Source organism: Panulirus ornatus, chromosome 53, assembly GCF_036320965.1.
Source record: "Panulirus ornatus isolate Po-2019 chromosome 53, ASM3632096v1, whole genome shotgun sequence".
Lineage (NCBI taxonomy): Eukaryota > Metazoa > Arthropoda > Malacostraca > Decapoda > Palinuridae > Panulirus > Panulirus ornatus.
This window is the reverse complement of record NC_092276.1, coordinates 4,287,381-4,305,681: the sequence shown is the minus strand read 5'-3', so window position 1 is coordinate 4,305,681 and position 18,301 is coordinate 4,287,381. Positions and strand designations below refer to the sequence as shown.

General features: G+C 43.9%; 1 protein-coding gene across 6 annotated transcripts in view; it reads right to left on the bottom strand.

The window, feature by feature from the left end:
- The window catches only part of LOC139765190 (plexin-B-like), a 538,550-nt gene that overhangs the window by 11,126 nt on the left and 509,123 nt on the right, over positions 1-18,301 (bottom strand). For 4 of the 6 annotated variants that reach the window (XM_071692470.1, XM_071692472.1, XM_071692475.1 and 1 more), the window contains exons 15-19: positions 12,468-12,530; positions 10,108-10,261; positions 8,351-8,518; positions 3,047-3,672; positions 2,706-2,864 (exon numbers count right to left, since the gene is read on the bottom strand). In XM_071692470.1, the coding sequence (XP_071548571.1) occupies positions 2,706-2,864; positions 3,047-3,672; positions 8,351-8,518; positions 10,108-10,261; positions 12,468-12,530 (1,170 nt within the window). The remainder of the gene's footprint in view (positions 1-2,705; positions 2,865-3,046; positions 3,673-8,350; positions 8,519-10,107; positions 10,262-12,467; positions 12,531-18,301) is intronic. The other 2 variants (XM_071692474.1, XM_071692476.1) reach the window with 1 other exon arrangement.

Below are 18,301 nucleotides of genomic sequence, written 5' to 3'. Positions count from 1 at the left end.
GGCCTAAACATGCAGGAGGGTGAAAGGCGTGGGGAGAATGGAGTGAATTGGAACGATGTGGTGTACCGGGGTCAACGTGCTGTCAATGGATTTGAACCAGGGCATGTGGGGTGTCTGGGGTGAACCATGGAAAGTTCTGTGGGGCCTGGATGTGGAGGGGGAGCTGTGGTTTCGGTGCATTATTACATGACAGCTAAAGACTGAGTGTGAACGAATGGGGCCTTTGTTGTCTTTTCCTGCTGCTACCTTGCACACATGAGGGGGGAGGGGGTTGTTATTCCATGTGTGGCAGGGTGGCGATGGGAATGAATAAAGGCAGACAGTATGAATTGTGTACATGTGTATGTATGTATATGTCTGTGTGTGTATGTATATACATGTGTATGTGGGTGGGTTGGGCCATTCTTTCGTCTGTTTCCTTGCGCTACCTCGCTAATGCGGGAGACAGCGACAAAGCAAAATAAATAAATAAATATATATATATTCTTTCTTTTCTTTTAAACTATTCACCATTTCCCGCATTAGCGAGGTAGCGTTAGGAACAGAGAACTGGGCCTTTTTTGGAATATACTCACCTGGCCCCCTCTGTTCCTTCTTTTGGAAAAATTAAAAAAAAAACGAGAAGGGAGGATTTCCAGCCCCCCGCTCCCTCCCCTTTTAGTCGCCTTCTACGACACGCAGGGAATACGTGGGAAGTATTCTTAATCCCCTATCCCCAGGGATATATATATATATCTTATATATATATATATATATATATATATATATATATATATATATATATATATATATATATATATATATATTTTTTTTGCTTTGTCGCTGTCTCCCGCGTTTGCGAGGTAGCGCAAGGAAACAGACGAAAGAAATGGCCCAACCCACCCCCATACACATGTATATACATACGTCCACACACGCAAATATACATACCTACACAGCTTTCCATGGCTTATCCCAGACGCTTCACATGCCCTGATTCAATCCACTGACAGCACGTCAACCCCAGTATACCACATCGATCCAATTCACTCTATTCCTTGCCCTCCTTTCACTCTCCTGCATGTTCAGGACCCGATTACACAAAATCTTTTTCACTCCATCTTTCCACCTCCAATTTGGTCTCCCACTTCTCCTCGTTCCCTCCACCTCCGACACATATATCCTCTTGTTCAATCTTTCCTCACTCATTCTCTCCATGTGCCCAAACCATTTCAAAACACCCTCTTCTGCTCTCTCAACCACGCTCTTTTTATTTTCACACATCTCTCTTACCCTTACGTTACTTACTCGATCAAACCACCTCACACCACACATTGTCATCAAACATCTCATTTCCAGCACATCCATCCTCCTGCGCACAACTCTATCCATAGCCCACGTCTCGCAACCATACAACATTGTTGGAACCACTATTCCTTCAAACATACCCATTTTTGCTTTCCGAGATAATGTTCTCGACTTCCACACATTCTTCAAGGCTCCCAGGATTTTCGCCCCCTCCCCCACCCTATGATCCACTTCCGCTTCCATGGTTCCATCCGCTGCCAGATCCACTCCCAGATATCTAAAACATTTTACTTCCTCCACTTTTTCTCCATTCAAACTTACCTCCCAATTGACTTGACCCTCAACTGTACCTAATAACCTTGCTCTTATTCACATTTACTCTTAACTTTCTTCTTTCACACACTTTACCAAACTCAGTCACCAGCTTCTGCAGTTTCTCACATGAATCAGCCACCAGCGCTGTATCATCAGCGAACAACAACTGACTCACTTCCCAAGCTCTCTCATCCCCAACAGACTTCATACTTGCCCCTCTTTCCAAAACTCTTGCATTCACCTCCCTAACAACCCCATCCATAAACAAATTAAACAACCATGGAGACATCACACACCCCTGCCGCAAACCTACATTCACTGAGAACCAATCACTTTCCTCTCTTCCTACATGTACACATGCCTTACATCCTCGATAAAAACTTTTGACTGCTTCTAACATATATATATATATATATATATATCCCTGGGGATGGGGAGAAAGAATACGTCCCACGTATTCCCTGTGTGTTGTGGAAGGCGACTAAAAGGGGAGGGAGCGGGGGGCTGGAAATCCTCCCCTCGTTTTTTTCTTTTTTTTTAATTTTCCAAAAGAAGGAACAGAGAAGGGGGCCAGGTGAGGATATTCCCTCAGAGGCCCAGTCCTCTGTTCTTAACGCCACCTTGCTAATGCGGGAAATGGCAAATAGTTTGAAAGAAAGAAAAAGATATATATATACATACACACACACTCACCTTTCAAAAAGTATGAAGTTCTCGAGGAAAGCAATAATCTTGGATTACAGTTATCATTATAGAAGTATATCCAAATGATATATGTGGTAAGTCTTTGTTACTGGAATATTTACAGCATGAGCCTATGGAGTGAGTATGAATTTAATTAACTTGGTGATAATAGGAAGATGCATTTAATAACCACAATTTCTTTATGTGTCCGATCAATATGATGATGCACCTTACCTATATTTGTATTACACCTCCGACACCACTAGCTTAAGTTAGACTTGACCTTTAAAAGTCTCCAATGACAGTTAAGGCTGCGGAAGGGCAAAAATCAAACGCATCTTCAATTCCTCTAGAGGGAGTACTGCTGGAAAGTGAGGTTACAATAAATATGAAGAATACTCTGTGTGTGTGTTACTCACCAACTCATGGTACTTTGTTACGTAGATGTAGAGTTCTTTGAGTGCAGCAAGGTTGTCAAAGTGACCCTGGTGGGCGGAGGAGAGCTGCTGCATGTGCTGACCTAACTCCTGTTCACTCACTGGCTGAGCTGTTGCTACATCACTGTAGAAGTTCTTCACCTGTTGTCCACAGAGAGAAACAACATTAAAATAAAAAGGATAAAAAATCTTGGCTAATATATCAAGCCATAAAACTGACTCTACAGATATTCCAAAGAAAAAAGTTATCACACTATTTTTTAAACAGACTGAATATCACACCCAGTACTGAGAGATACGGGACTGGGCATACTTCCACGCACCTGCGCTCTGTAGCGGGGGATGTCTTTAGCAAAAAGTAGTTTGTTGGAGGGCGAGTCTTTGCCCAGTCTGTGCTCCGTTGTGGAACATGCGTCGATGAACGTCTGAGCTATGACTGACAGACATGAATCAACCGTTGGGGTCTTGCCTATGTCAAATATGAAGTCCGGGTTCTTGATGAAATTGACCCAGAACCTCAACGGGAGACAGTTGGATTTCCACGCATGTATGACCTCGGGGTCAGTGATGCCGTGGGCCCGCGCCGCATCGTCCAGCAGGTCAAACAACCACTTGACGGCGGGAGGGAGGCCATCGTTGGCACTCAAAATGGTTCTGAAAAAGTCATCGACGAACTGCTGCACGGTGCCCTTGGTGGAGAGCAGCCGCGTTAGGAATATCTCCGGTATGGCTTTGTGTGTACCATAGGTACGATCCCGGCCGTCCCTGGAGACCAGGCTTCCAGAGGCACTGTCGTCCGCTGCCCGCACCAAGTGGTAAAGGCGGACTCCCGCATTGGTGGTGGTACTGCTTCCACGCCCGGCAGCATTGGTGCCACAGTCACCACCCGCCTCGCCCCCGGGGGAGTTGAGGGGCGAGACACTGTTGGCATACGAATAGTAACCGGTACCTAAACAAACAGATAAATACCCGAATAAGCGTCATCCTTCACGTGAGAAGTAACCTAGAATACCAATACAATATGATACAACGGATATGTTACCAATCCCTTATGGGTAGTAGTCGAGTATATCACTAGCAAATATGTCAGGAAGTTTCTAGAAAATAAAGGTTTATAGCATATTATGAACATCAATAAAACATTACAGTACGACATGGAGAACAAAAGTATTATGAGAACAGATGTAAGTAAAAAGCCTACTCATCTTTTCCATAATAAGACGGACAAAACAACAACAGAATCCCACACACTGGGAAACGACCAAGAGGAACTCCATTGAAAGGGGAATGATAGAAGATCTTAATAGTCATGGATGCAATTGACAGGGAATCTTGAAAGGAAAAAATAATTCTTGCCGATGGATCGTACACATAAATGATTACATCATACTCTTCCCCTGTGCTAAGTCGCCTATTACAAATACATAAATAAATACGTAAACTATATGGCTGCGGGGAATCCTCTGAAAACAGAAAGGTCGCAGGTGATCTAAAACACTGATGTGACACGGGTGTTGTTGCAGCAACACTGGGATCTAAATAAGGAACATGGCCGACATGGCATTTTGCAGACGTTCACAAGGTAAATCAGATCCACAATAATGATTGCACTGTGATTTCTGGCACGTGACGCAAACAATTATGGAAAATAAAGCGAGTCACAAGTGAGACAAACACAGAAATATTCTTGTATGGACTACGAAGCTTTCATCTTTAACACCTGTTTTGATTACAATCAACAATGGGTGACAGTATAAAGTAATGGATTCTATCGTTCTCATGCCGGCGGAGTTGCGCGTTTCGTGTGAACTTTATGAATACATTAATAGATTATAACTTTAACAGAAATTAAAGTGTGTAAACTGTGAAACATTTCCAGAAAAAAAGAGAGTACTAGGGACAGAAAGAAGTGGCGCGGCAGAAGCAACACACACGAGAAAAGGAGAAACCCATAGAAAGCAAGAGATGGGACAACATTCCACTGAGGAAAATGACAAGCAAAGGTTATTCAGGTGACGAACAGCCAGTAAAGTGTAAACTATTACCGACACTGATACAGTCTGCGTGCATCCCACTCCGATAACTAAATATACCAAGAAAGGGTCAGGGTCTTGTTGGCAAAGACTTAAAAACACTCTAACCTTATAGAAAACAATGACTCAGGTTCTTCAAAATGTGAAGTGGCAAACATGTACCCATAAGATCCATTCACTATCTAATGGAGAGATGAACCTCTGGTTCAGTTATCCCCTTCTTAATTGCATGACCAACACCTGAAGCTTGACCACATAGACGTGAGGGGAAAAATCAGCCGAATCCCCTTCGCCACACCACCCCAGCAACCCTTGCCACAATCCTCAAGCTACTACCACAATCTCCAAACTCTCCAACAACTACCACACAAGATGTGTGTACCTTCCCATTCCCCATCTATATTACTGAATGAGAAAAATGTCACCGTAGAGAACTTTACCGGTCAAAACTGATGATTCTCTGTGATCACAAGGTGATGACATGGTTGCTGGACTGCAGACACGGGGTAACACAAGAGTTTAAAAACCACTTTCCCTGTATCACACACGTAGTAAACTCAAAGGCAGGCGACAGTACCACAGAGATATTGTGTTGCGCACCCTAGGGTAACACCACAGGTACAGCATGTTTACGAGCAAGGACCATCCCATTTGGCCACTGAAGGTACAGCAGAGGCTGATGCATTTATTATTGCTTAAATACAAACACAATGGTATGGTCTCTCCAATGAACAGGTTCGAGCACTGAATGGCTGGCTATTCACCCGGGGCCCGGTGTGAATAGCTGTCTGCTATTGTAAACCTCGTCAATGTGTTAACAGCTCAGCTCACTGGACGGTGAAAATTTAACTGGAGTTCTGAACAAATCATGAGGGCCTAATGAAATGTAATTCCACCCTCTAATTTTGTCACTTTACTGCGTTTATTCAATCTAGTGTAAATAACGGTGTAATCACATGCCCCAAATTTTAACACCACGCATTAGTTATTATTCAGTAAATCCAAAAAAAGTCACCCCTGAAATATGTTTAAATTGCCTAAAACTAACGCTATGGACTCGCCACCTACTTACATTTATAGTCACTGTGGTTAATTGGGCAGGTAAGAAGTTCTGAGGACTGGAGGAAGAAGCAGGTTCCCAGCCCTTCACCACCAACTTCAACATTACTATTAATAAATGTCTTGACATAACATCTACCTTAAATAAATCCTGATCGTGTAGCAACGCAACTATGTCCAACTTTCTTTCCCCCCCTCACCACACTCTCAACCACTTGCTAGCTGATATTTCCTTTACACCAGCACTTCCTCTTTTGATCCCTTACAGTCAGTCGCTCAGGCAAAAGTGAGATTAAAAACATAATGGCTTGTCTTCTTGACTTGCCTGTGTGATGTACTTAGGTACTTCCTCCAAAATTCGTGAATACTTTTCCTTGACTCTTTCTTTTACCTCTACATATTTCAATTAAGGCCCGGCCTTGACGTGAACTTTCGTCCATGACTGAACCAACTTTGTGGACTTGCAAAGGTATTAGTTGGCTTAACTAAGTCGTTCCTGGACTGGTGAGCTGTAAGCCAAAGAAAGTTTGTGTACCCTATATAGGCATCAGTGACCCTTTTACATTCCTATACCATTCTCAAGCACTCTCAGTGCTGACAAGCCATCCTCACTATGCCCGGCAGGTATCACCACCCAACACATCCAGCTCCAGACGGAGGCGGAGGAGGTTCTATACTCTCGCCATTCCGAGTGGTGCCCCTGCCCCAGCAACAGCAGCAGCCATATCTCCCGGCGGCCAGATATACTCATCCTCGCCCTTGAGTGACTCATGAAAATTCATCGGCTGCTGAGAAGGAACTGTTGTAAAGTTAATTCAATCATACGGTGCACTGGACAGGAAACGAAGGGGAGGCCAGCGACTAACAGTGGCGCCCTTCGCCGCCGATATGGCGAAGACACGGAAAAGGGGGCGTGAGGTGCCCCCAGCAGTAGTCAAGAAGTGGAACCGTAAGGACGACCTAACATAACACCTCGTGGGTGGAAATGAGCAAAGAGAGGAATAGTTTTTACGGGTTTGCATGTGACTTTTTTTTTTTCTTTTTCAAATGTCTTGCATTGCTCATGTTCCTACTTTTGACAGTGATTATACAGGATGGAGAGGATTTCCAGCCTCACGCCCCCGCCCCTCTCATTCACCTTCTACAGATATGCATGAGACCCGTAAGGAAGTATCTTCATCTTTCCTGTCTTGTCGCCGAGGATGATAAAAGACGGAAATTTTACAGGACAGGATGAATACAAAACAAATACTTAACCAATTTCAGTTGCCGGATACTCTGAGGAGGGAAGAGTGAGTTCACACAAGTGTATTGGACATAGAAAGAAAGGGAGGCGACTGGCAATAAGGACGCTAAAGTTAATATGGTTGAGAAAATGGTAATGAATGGAAGTCACGTCTTCTGTTAAATCCGGCGGCCACGGAGGAATGAGAAGCAACAATACCGCAAAGGATGCAATGTATCACTCGCACATGTATAAAGTCTACGGACACTCAACTTCATGTTTCATATAACGTCTGCCAACCCTTATATCACACTACAGATAACCTACAGTAAAAATACAAAATGTAACCCAAGCTTTCCGATAATAATAATAATACCAATAGAATAACAATAATAATACCAATAAAATAATAATAATAATAATACCAATAAAATCATGAGTAATACCAATAAAATAATAATAATTAATAATAATAATAATAATAATAATAATAATAATAATAATAACAACAATGAAAAATGTTTAGTAAGCAAATCATGAAGTCGAAAAAGAGGAACACGAAAAATCGGAAAACATCGACGTAAAACCTCAACAGTTTGCAGAACGAAAGCTGCTCTTGTTACCCGGCATGGCATCAGGCCCGATAAGGACACCATGGCAGATGACTCGTCTGCATCTGCATGCTCAAGAACTATTCAATAAGGATAACAGCCGAAAAAAATTTACCAAACGCTGAAGACAGCTGCCTAGGTTGTCTAATGTGCCCAGAAACACAATTACACATCATAACCCCGAGACTAACAATCAAAACACTCGCCTTGAAACTTTTCCACCGCTGCCCGTAAACTGAAGACTCATTACAGAGGACACAATATCCCCGAACTATCATGGGGAGTTCAGGTAGGGGACAAAGGATGTTCGCCAGGAGTTAATATATATCACACGTCCGCCACAAATCAACCAAGCCTGGCTCTACCCCAGCTCAACCCAAGCTCCACCATGACACTGGATGGGACCACCAGACAGCCTGTAGCCCAGTCAAATCCTATAGGTAGATCAATCTACCTGTTACCAAACTGAAAAATAAACAACTACATAGCAAAACCCTTGACGTCACTCAAAACTGGAATCAAGCGTCTCCTGCCAGGCTCCCGCCCACGCCGGCTTTAAACATAAATTTACAACCCTCGTGAAGCCACGGACATTATGAACCAGCGAGGATATCCTTACTGAAGGACAGATGAATGACAGGACGAGATGGGGAAGCGAACAACTCGAATTCTTGCTTCTTTCAGGGGCGAGGTACTTACAGTTGGAGGAGAAGGAGTCGTTCTGACGCGGTATGAGGGCCATGACGGCGGAGTCCCTGACACCGTAGTGAGCCAAGGTGTTCACGCCCCGCCAGCCTCCCACCCCCGTCACCGTCGTCCTGTCCTCGTCGCTCAGCGTCACGCGCCCGGCGCGCCCGTGACGCCATTCTGGAAGAGAAAACAACCACACGTTAAACGCCCTTAGGCTATATATATATATATATATATATATATATATATATATATATATATATATATATATATATATATTGCTTTGTCGCTGTCTCCCGCGTTTGCGAGGTAGCGCAAGGAAACAGACGAAAAAAATGGCCCAACCCACCCCCATACACCTGTATATACATACACGTCCACACACGCAAATATACATACCTACACAGCTTTCCATGGTTTACCCCAGACGCTTCACATGCCCTGATTCAATCCACTGACAGCACGTCAACCCCGGTATACCACATCGATCCAATTCACTCTATTCCTTGCCCGCCTTTCACCCTCCTGCATGTTCAGGCTCCGATCACTCAAAATCTTTTTCACTCCATCTTTCCACCTCCAATTTGGTCTCCCACTTCTCCTCGTTCCCTCCACCTCCGACACATATATCCTCTTGGTCAATCTTTCCTCACTCATTCTCTCCATGTGCCCAAACCATTTCAAAACACCCTCTTCTGCTATCTCAACCACGCTCTTTTTATTTCCACACATCTCTCTTACCCTTACATTACTTACTCGATCAAACACCTCACACCACACATTGTCCTCAAACATCTCATTTCCAGCACATCCACCCTCCTGCGCACAACTCTATCCATAGCCCACGCCTCGCAACCATACAACATTGTTGGAACCACTATTCCTTCAAACATACCCATTTTTGCTTTCCGAGATAATGTTCTCGACTTCCACACATTCTTCAAGGCTCCCAGGATTTTCGCCCCCTCCCCCACCCTATGATTCACTTCCGCTTCCATGGTTCCATCCGCTGCCAGATCCACTCCCAGATATCTAAAACACTTTACTTCCTCCAGTATTTCTCCATTCAAACTTACCTCCCAATTGACTTGACCCTCAACCCTACTGTACCTAATAACCTTGTTCTTATTTACATTTACTCTTAACTTTCTTCTTTCACACACTTTACCAAACTCAGTCACCAGCTTTTGCAGTTTCTCACATGAATCAGCCACCAGCGCTGTATCATCAGCGAACAACAACTGACTCACTTCCCAAGCTCTCTCATCCACAACAGACTTCATACTTGCCCCTCTTTCCAAAACTCTTGCATTCACCTCCCTAACAACCCCATCCATAAACAAATTAAACAACCATGGAGACATCACACACCCCTGCCGCAAACCTACATTCACTGAGAACCAATCACTTTCCTCTCTTCCTACCCGTACACATGCCTTACATCCTCGATAAAAACTTTACATATATATATATATATATATATATATATATATATATATATATATATATATATATATATATATATATATATATATATATTTCTAATTACGTCGAACGAATCAAAGCGCTCAACCTATAAGAAACAGTAAATATGATAATACAAAATCTCGAACAGACAACAGAGTAACGCGTTACTTACGTAAACTACCGTCACGAAAGTAACGCGTTACTTACCGAAGCTACCGTAACGAAACGGTGGAAATTACCAAAAACGAATATTAAGTAGTACAGAATACTGGGGGTTAAGGTTTTTTTTTTAAACCAACCTAGATCGACCTCGTGGACGGAAGGTCGGAGGGATTGCGGTGTGTTGCGGTAAAGGGCGTCCAGGATCTTGGCCTTCACCTGACTGATGGTGTCGCAGTCCAGCACCTTCACCTGTACCTTCTCCTCGTACTCCTCGGCGTACATCGTCAGCGTCTGCAGCAGCGGCGTGTTGTGGGGGGAGGAGGGAGGAAGGAAGGGAGAGGCCATACGTTAGCGACCGCTCCCATGAAATCCTGCGTTTCTTTTAAATGGTCTAAATGGCAAAAAAAGGCTTGATTGATCTACTTAACGATGCACCATCAAGAGTGACTGCAAACCAAGTAATAATAAACAGATAACTCTACTGTGCGAGAGGAAAAGTGACGTGTTGAGACTACTCGTGCAGAGCAATACAGGACTACTGAGATATTCTGACATACAAATGCAATCGTGGAACTAGCAAGAGTGGTTAAGAGTGACTTGTGAAGATTACCAGTGACTACACTATAGAAGGTGCGGGCGTGGCCGTGGGCGGGTGGGCAGCCTGTACACACACAAGGGTGTAGGTGGCACACAGATAGCCGGGCGGATGGGCCGTCGGCCTTGTGTATACCCACCCACCCACACCAACACCACCGCCAAAAGTGAGAGAACTACCAGGGGGGTGGCTGGGCGCTGTTTGCTCTACTTTGTGCTCTCCAAAAGCACCGTCACCATGTTGCATCCACCACCACCACCAAGCTACCACCACCACACACTCTCCCTCTCTCTCTCGTGTTAGTATTACCGCTTGCTATGACATACCACCACCAACATCAGTACTATAGTTACGTTAATCCATTCTTATTCCTTAGCAGAAAGCTCAAACTACTGTACCGATATATATATATATATATATATATATATATATATATATATATATATATATATATATATATATATATATATATACATATATATAGTTTTAATAACCAAGTTTCAGTTACAAAAGGGACTTTCCGTTACAACTACTGAACACTATATTACAATACGTAACTAGCAGAGCAGAGGCTCCCTATACTAATCTCCTCTCAGGAATAATTAAACTCTCATTAACTGCCACTAAGATATCATCGTAATAAGTCCTGGAACTAAATCCCTCCTACCCAGCCCGCCTGTCTGTCTAGGGTGAAGTGTGGTACAATGGCAAGATGCTGGCTGCGTGTACTTGAGGCCAAAGTGCGTTGGAACTGGAAGAGCAAATGAAAGAAAATCCCCCACTTTTTAAAAAGTTTCGGATCGTTAGCGAGTCGTCATCGGCCAGTATCTGTTTAGGTAACACTCTTTTATCTACGCGTCGAGTCCCGCATCAACAGCGGGGTGGCACCAGCTCATTAAACTGTCGGAAACTGCCTCTTGGTTTCTGATCAAGAATTTAATGGTTCTCTGAAAGGCCTGATAAGGTGGGAGGCGAGGAGGGCGGCGCCTTGAACCCTCCCAAGTAGCAAAGAAACGGGGTGGTGGCATAATGTCTCGCGCGGGTGACGGTGACACCAGACATGATTAAAATGATGTTGGAGGAGCATGTCTTGAAAATGGGGACAAAGAGTCGTTTTTCACGCTGTACCTAATATATATATATATATATATATATATATATATATATATATATATATATATATATATATATATATATATACAAATGAAGATTATTCTTGGGCTATGACAAAAGCACTACAGATGTAACAAATCTCAAATCAATTACTGCTTTTTAACTCTGCTCTCGCCTATATTCACTATGTGTCATTTCCCAGATAAATATTGCTTGCAGTGTCACAGTAAAAACTGGACGTCGGGAGTAATAAGAGGATTTTCTTGAACCTTAACATTCCTCACATGACAGGATCTTAGTGACATATGCGCATAAGAATAATGAGCTTCCCATAAGGGTTAAGATTTATCATCCTACATAAATACATGTATCTGTCATAAGAAAATATATCATTAAGAGTTAGAGCCCCAGAAAAGGAAAGTATTAAGGGAGGGACACAATGCATCAACAGCCTCCTTCCAGTCAGTCTGCATGCTTTCCAAATCTTCCCCTGCTAAGCTTAAATGCCTAACCCCATCTTTTTTTATTATTATTAGTATGATAGCACCAGTCAGTAGAGAGTTATTCATCGCAAGGACAACATGAAACAGGACATACGAGCTTATCTAACGTATTCAAGACATCGACCTATGTATATGTATGGCACAGCCAGATTTGTTTACAGCTTATTCATGAAATTTACAGTTTCTGTCATATATAAATATATATAATATATGTCTACATTTTATTTTTTTCGTGGTGGGTATAAGTGTGTACAAAGTATGTGTACAGCGCCCGAGGCATACATACACTGTAGGTGGTCTGGTAGGGAATTTTTTCATAGTGGGGGTCATCATGAAGCAGGTGGATGGTCTGCAAGGAGAGAATAGGAAGCCGATTACAAGTGAGTCAACAGGTGGGCTGGAAACTCCTTGTGTGCCCCGACGACACCTGCGGCGGCACCTTCGGCAGCAGGAGGAGGAAGACACCTCGCCGCCCACCCCCAGCAGGACGGGAGACGCCCTCTCACTGGTGCCGGCCCGGGGGGGGAGGGGGACACACTCTAATCTCTGCTACTGAGATTTACTTCTCCAGGACAAACACATCAGAGCACAGTTTCAGAGGAGAAACTTTAACAGTGAATCGTTATTGAGATAATTCACGATCTTCTATTTATTTAGTTATCTTTTTAGTGAAGAAAAAAAAAAAGCCCAACTCTATATAAATTGAAAGGTCGGCCTCCTATCTGCTAAGGGCAGTGTTACATTATGAGACAACACGTGCCGCTGATGCACACCCTTAGGACATTCACTGGAACAATCATAAACTAAGAGGACATAATTACAACAGGCTATGGCATGCAGAAATATAAGTAATACAAGAAGTATATATATATATATATATATATATATATATATATATATATATATATATATATATATATATATATATATAATGTATGTGTACGTATATCAAAAATGATATATTTCATTATTACTGCTAAGGAACCATTTGGCCTAACTAGGATGGAACCGCCTAGCATTATTGGGGGGGAACTGGAGACTCTGGCGAGCTGTGTGGGCGAGGCTAACGATGGCGGGGGGATTGGTCAATTGCTCCTTCTCCTCCTCCTCCTCCTCTTCTCTACCTGCTCGAGTGTGCAACATTCCCCCCCTCTGCTCCAGGCACCAGGAGGAGTCACCACGTAATCAGGCGAGGATCTTAACTTCGACCCTAAAGATAAAAGGGAGAGAAGTAGCAGCTCCAGCGGCTGGGCAACAAGCCTTTCGCGGCAAACAACGTTGGACCAAAGTGAGGCGAGAAATATAAATGGCTGTCCCCCTCACCCAACCCCACCACGAAAAAAAAGGAGTCAGGTTTTTGAACTCCTGCGTATACGCGAAGGCAGGAGGACTACCTTCATATGCAACGATGTACACATATATATGTGGTCACTCTTGACATCATGTATTTCTAAATGCTGAAAAAAATTTGGCTTTCTTCTTAAAGGGACAATCAAATCTAACATGTGGTTCGTATCTTGGGCTGGTGGGGCGGTCGCATCAGCTGGCTCTCGTGAGCCTGAAGATCATATAAAAAATGAAAGGAAGCTTTACAATGAGACGTTCCACACCAGCTTGGAGTGCATATGGCCCCCAACAGTCATAACCCATATATATATATATATATATATATATATATATATATATATATATATATATATATATATATATATATATATATATACATATCATACCACTGCTGTTAATACTATGGCTGGTGGCAATGTGGCTCCCAAGTTTTTGTTTAACGTATTACCATGAACCGGGAGGCTACCTATGCCGCTTGGTCGTCTACGACCAACCAACCCATTCGCCTCTTCTCTCTCTCGTATCTGTTAGCTTCCCCGTCTCCCTACTGCCTCCTCCTCCTCCTCCTCCTGCTCCTAGATCCTGGGGTCTTGCTGACCGTCTGGTCGCCCCGGCTCATTGATTATGCAATTTAGTGAGATGGGGCAATTTTTCACAAAGTGCTCCAGACGCCACCTGTGAATTGGGCTTCGACACGACAGAGAAAAACCCAGAGCGGACGAGAGGGGGGAGGGAGGGTTAAGAAAATGAGGTGCGGGTGGAGCCCATCGGAAGAAAACGAGACGGGAATCCTTAGTAACCTCAGCCTATGTAGGGGAGGACGCGAGGGCAAGAATTCCTGATCCCAGCTTGCGTTTAAGGAGACAACATATACCCCTGACCTCTGCCTGCTGGGGGTGGGTGGTGGAGGAAAGGCATCCAGGGAGACACGAGGTGCTAGCCCAATTTAATGGGAAAAAGAAATAGGCTGCCGAAGGTAAGAACGTAAGGCAGGACAAGAGCCGGAGTATGACGTGATCTGACTGGCAGGCTCTAGGCTGAGGACATGGAGAACTCTCCATGACCAAACTGTAGAGGGATGGGGACATGGGTCACTTTTTAAGTACAGAGGAAGACTTTTCTTTCTTATATTCACAGCAAGGAGGAGTGAGTACTCCTGGATAGAGAGAGAGAGTGAGAGCAACGGATCCCCTACTAGTCTAACAGTCCTACCGCTGCCCATCTATGTAACGACTTGTCATTTCTCACTGTTCCTATATTTTTCGAGTCGATGCCCGCGCGAAAAATGAGCGCTCTGATGATATTACTAATGCTGGTTGGATATAGGGGGAGGAGAGAGAGGGGAGGGGGGAGTCTTGATGGGTTGGGGGAGAATGAGGAAGGGTAACGCAGCTGGGGGCTGGTGGGTGGCATGAGGAAGTTAAGAAACATGGGGAGTACGAAAAAAAAAAAAATGTAACAATAAAAAAGAACACAGTCAGTCTGGCGGGGATATACGAAGCAATGTTAAAAAAATCAGACTGATGCAAAGGGGGGGGAGGGGGTACATGTGAAGGTCGTGGTGGCGGCAGCTGCAGTCTTACATAGCACACCACAGTACAGCAATGTAGTACTACAAAGCACACCACAGTACGACAATGCAGTACTACATAGCACAGCACAGTACCAGTGGTGGTGGTGTACGGGATGTGGGGCTAAGGGATCTGGGAAGATGGCAGATACAAAGGGATCACACAAGGTGATGACTTTAAAACAACTTGGAACCAACAGTAATCCTTGCCTGCAAAACTGTTCAACTGTTCCAATACACGACCATCAATATGTATCAAACTCCCCACTTTCCATTTTCCTTTGTTTCGTCCCTGCCACGTACTACAGCCCGTATATCATGATCTGCGTTGTGTAAACTTCCACCAAACGTATTGACCAGATTTCCCGTAGTTTCGAAAATAGTAATACGTCGTTTCCGTTCACAAGGAGCACTGTTACGTGACAAGGAACGTCCAGACGGCACTTGTCGTGTACATTTGTGTTGTGTTCTGACAGGGCCAGACAGGTGACAAATGTGAGATTCTTCTGCACTTCAGTTACATGAACGTGTGCTCCGTCCGTCCTATCTTCCGACTAAGAAAAGGTCTCCAAACTCAACATTCTGTAACGAGTGACCAGAAATGTGGAGGTCGTACTGACAGAGACGTCAAAACTTTTGTTCGAGTTTTGTTAATGTCACATTACGAAAATGCAAACACCTGAGGACGGAAGTGAATGCTATAAACAGTAGGTCAACAAGAGGAGTGGTACTGGGACTATGCCTCCGTGGTATGTATCTCCTTGCTTGAAGGATCACTTGAGTGACCACCTGAACGAAGTGCTGGGGACTTCCTCAAAGGTAAGGTTAGCAACACCAGTGCTCTTAAAATACCATTTTGGCCCAGGCCAAGATAACGTTCTACAGAGACAGTCTAACTTCAAAACCCAGCCACAACGCGCACGTCAACCTTCTTTGTAAATGCCACCCTACACTCGTCCCAACCCCTTACCAAAAACTACATCACAAACCCACGGCACACCCCAACCCCTACTCCCATTACCAAGGGACCCCCTACCACGCTGGCCTCCTGCTGAGAAATAGTGGCAGGCCGATGAAGCACATTAGCCTAAGAGGGCCATCCGTCGTGGTGGTGTGGTCGGCCAGACCTACCGGTAATGTGCAGCCTAACACTACTTTTTATACACGTACTGGTGGTGGTGGGTCCGTCAGTCTGGACGACCAGCCGATAGCCCTAGGTCTACCCAGAGGCTCCTTTAATAGGCCTTTACAGGCAGCACTAGCACAGCAGAGAAGCCCGCCTGCCATGTCTTACGACCAAGACCGGAAAACACGAAAGCGATAAACAACTGATTGTGGTCCGTGTGCTGTGACTACCTCACCACCAACCCCTATATTGTCCCTGAGGATGCCGTGCCCGGCAGCATCACACGGCAAGTATTCAGATGTGCCGCCATCAGCAACCACCCTTGTGCCACGCACCCACAGGCCACGAAATGCAGCCGCTGCGCCTGGCGTAGCCCTCCAAGGCCATGCTCTCCAGTACGCAGACGGTATCAATACGCAAAGAGCCTCGACTCGACATCCCGAGTGCTGTTACTGGCAACACCCTAAGTTGGCGGCAACCTGAGGGCTATACTTGGAAGCAGTCGTAGGTCCGGACACGACAGAAACGTGAGAGCCGTACTGAGATGTACGTACTGCGCGGCCAGCACTCGGGAGCGTCATGAGAGATACAGTCAACAACACTTTAGGGGCCATGTAGAGTCTCACAGTATTCAACTGTGCGTTAAACCAACGTACTCAGTGAACTAGAGAACGTTTTCGGTGAAAAAAACACTCTCAAAGTAGTACTTGAAGTTTTAAGACGCCTATCCCGGGCCTCTACTCAATATGATGCTCAGATGCGTAACCATTTCCTCCATGACGAAGGAATCATTCTGAACATTCTAATCCCATGAAGAAACTACCCAGAATACCATTGCCCCATTCCTTATATCATGAAATAAGTGTGAAAACGCTTGAACAACATATCAGCTTACTGCATCAAGTTAATCTGAAGATCATAATCTTATTCATCGAACCATGAAGACATTAAACTGAACTATATCTCCCAACTCTTGCTGCGTGGAAAACGTTTCAACGTTTTTCTTCCATTTCTTGCATTAAAAATTAAACTGATTCTAAAGGTAATCCCATTTTTTCCACCATGATGAAAGTAATTCGAATCATCCTTGTCACTTTCTATTATACGAAAATTAGATCATTCTAGTCCCATTTCCTGAACCAAATGAGAGATCTGAACACTCCAATTCTGTATCCTACATTAAATATAGAATAATGTCAACACACAAGTCACCTACCTGTACAACAGGAAATGACAAGAATACATCAATCACCTATCTGTACAAATGAGAATGCTCTACATGCACTAGTCCCCTATCTATACAATACACTGATCTGTATACACCAGTCACCCATCTGTTTAAGACAAGTGAATGATCTGAATACATCAGTCACCTAATTATACAACACAATGATCTGAATACATCAGTCACCTAATTATACAACACATTGATCTGAATACATCAGTCACCTAATCATACAACACGATGATCTGAATACATCAGTCACCTAATTATACAACACGATGATCTAAATACATGTCACCTAATTATACAACACAATGATCTGAATACATCAGTCACCTAATTATACAACACAATTATCTGAATGCATCAGTCACCCATCTGTACAGAAGCGTAACTCATCCCAATACACCAGTCACCCAAATCTACGACGCAGTGAAAAATCCAAATACACCAGTCAATCATCCGTGCAATAGTGAATGATATGAACTCATCAGTCATACAGTACCCTTAAAGTACACCAGCCGTCTATTTCCAAAATACAGAGACTGGTGTAAATGCGCGTCACCTATCTATACAATTTAGCGAGCGATCTGTACGTACAGTCACTTGTACATAATATGAGCTCTCAAACTCCAACTCCCTATCCTTCATCAAGAAGAAAATGATGGGAGCAGTTCACCACCGTATTTTACATTTGGAAAAGAATAAACTTTTCAAGTTCTGTATCTTGTTGTGTGACTCCTGTAGCTTTAAATCTTACATTAGCAGGGAAACTGTCCTATATTCTACACCCTTAGAAGGCTAGTATGAAACCAACACTTACATATTGCACCCAGAAGAGGGTAGCTTGAG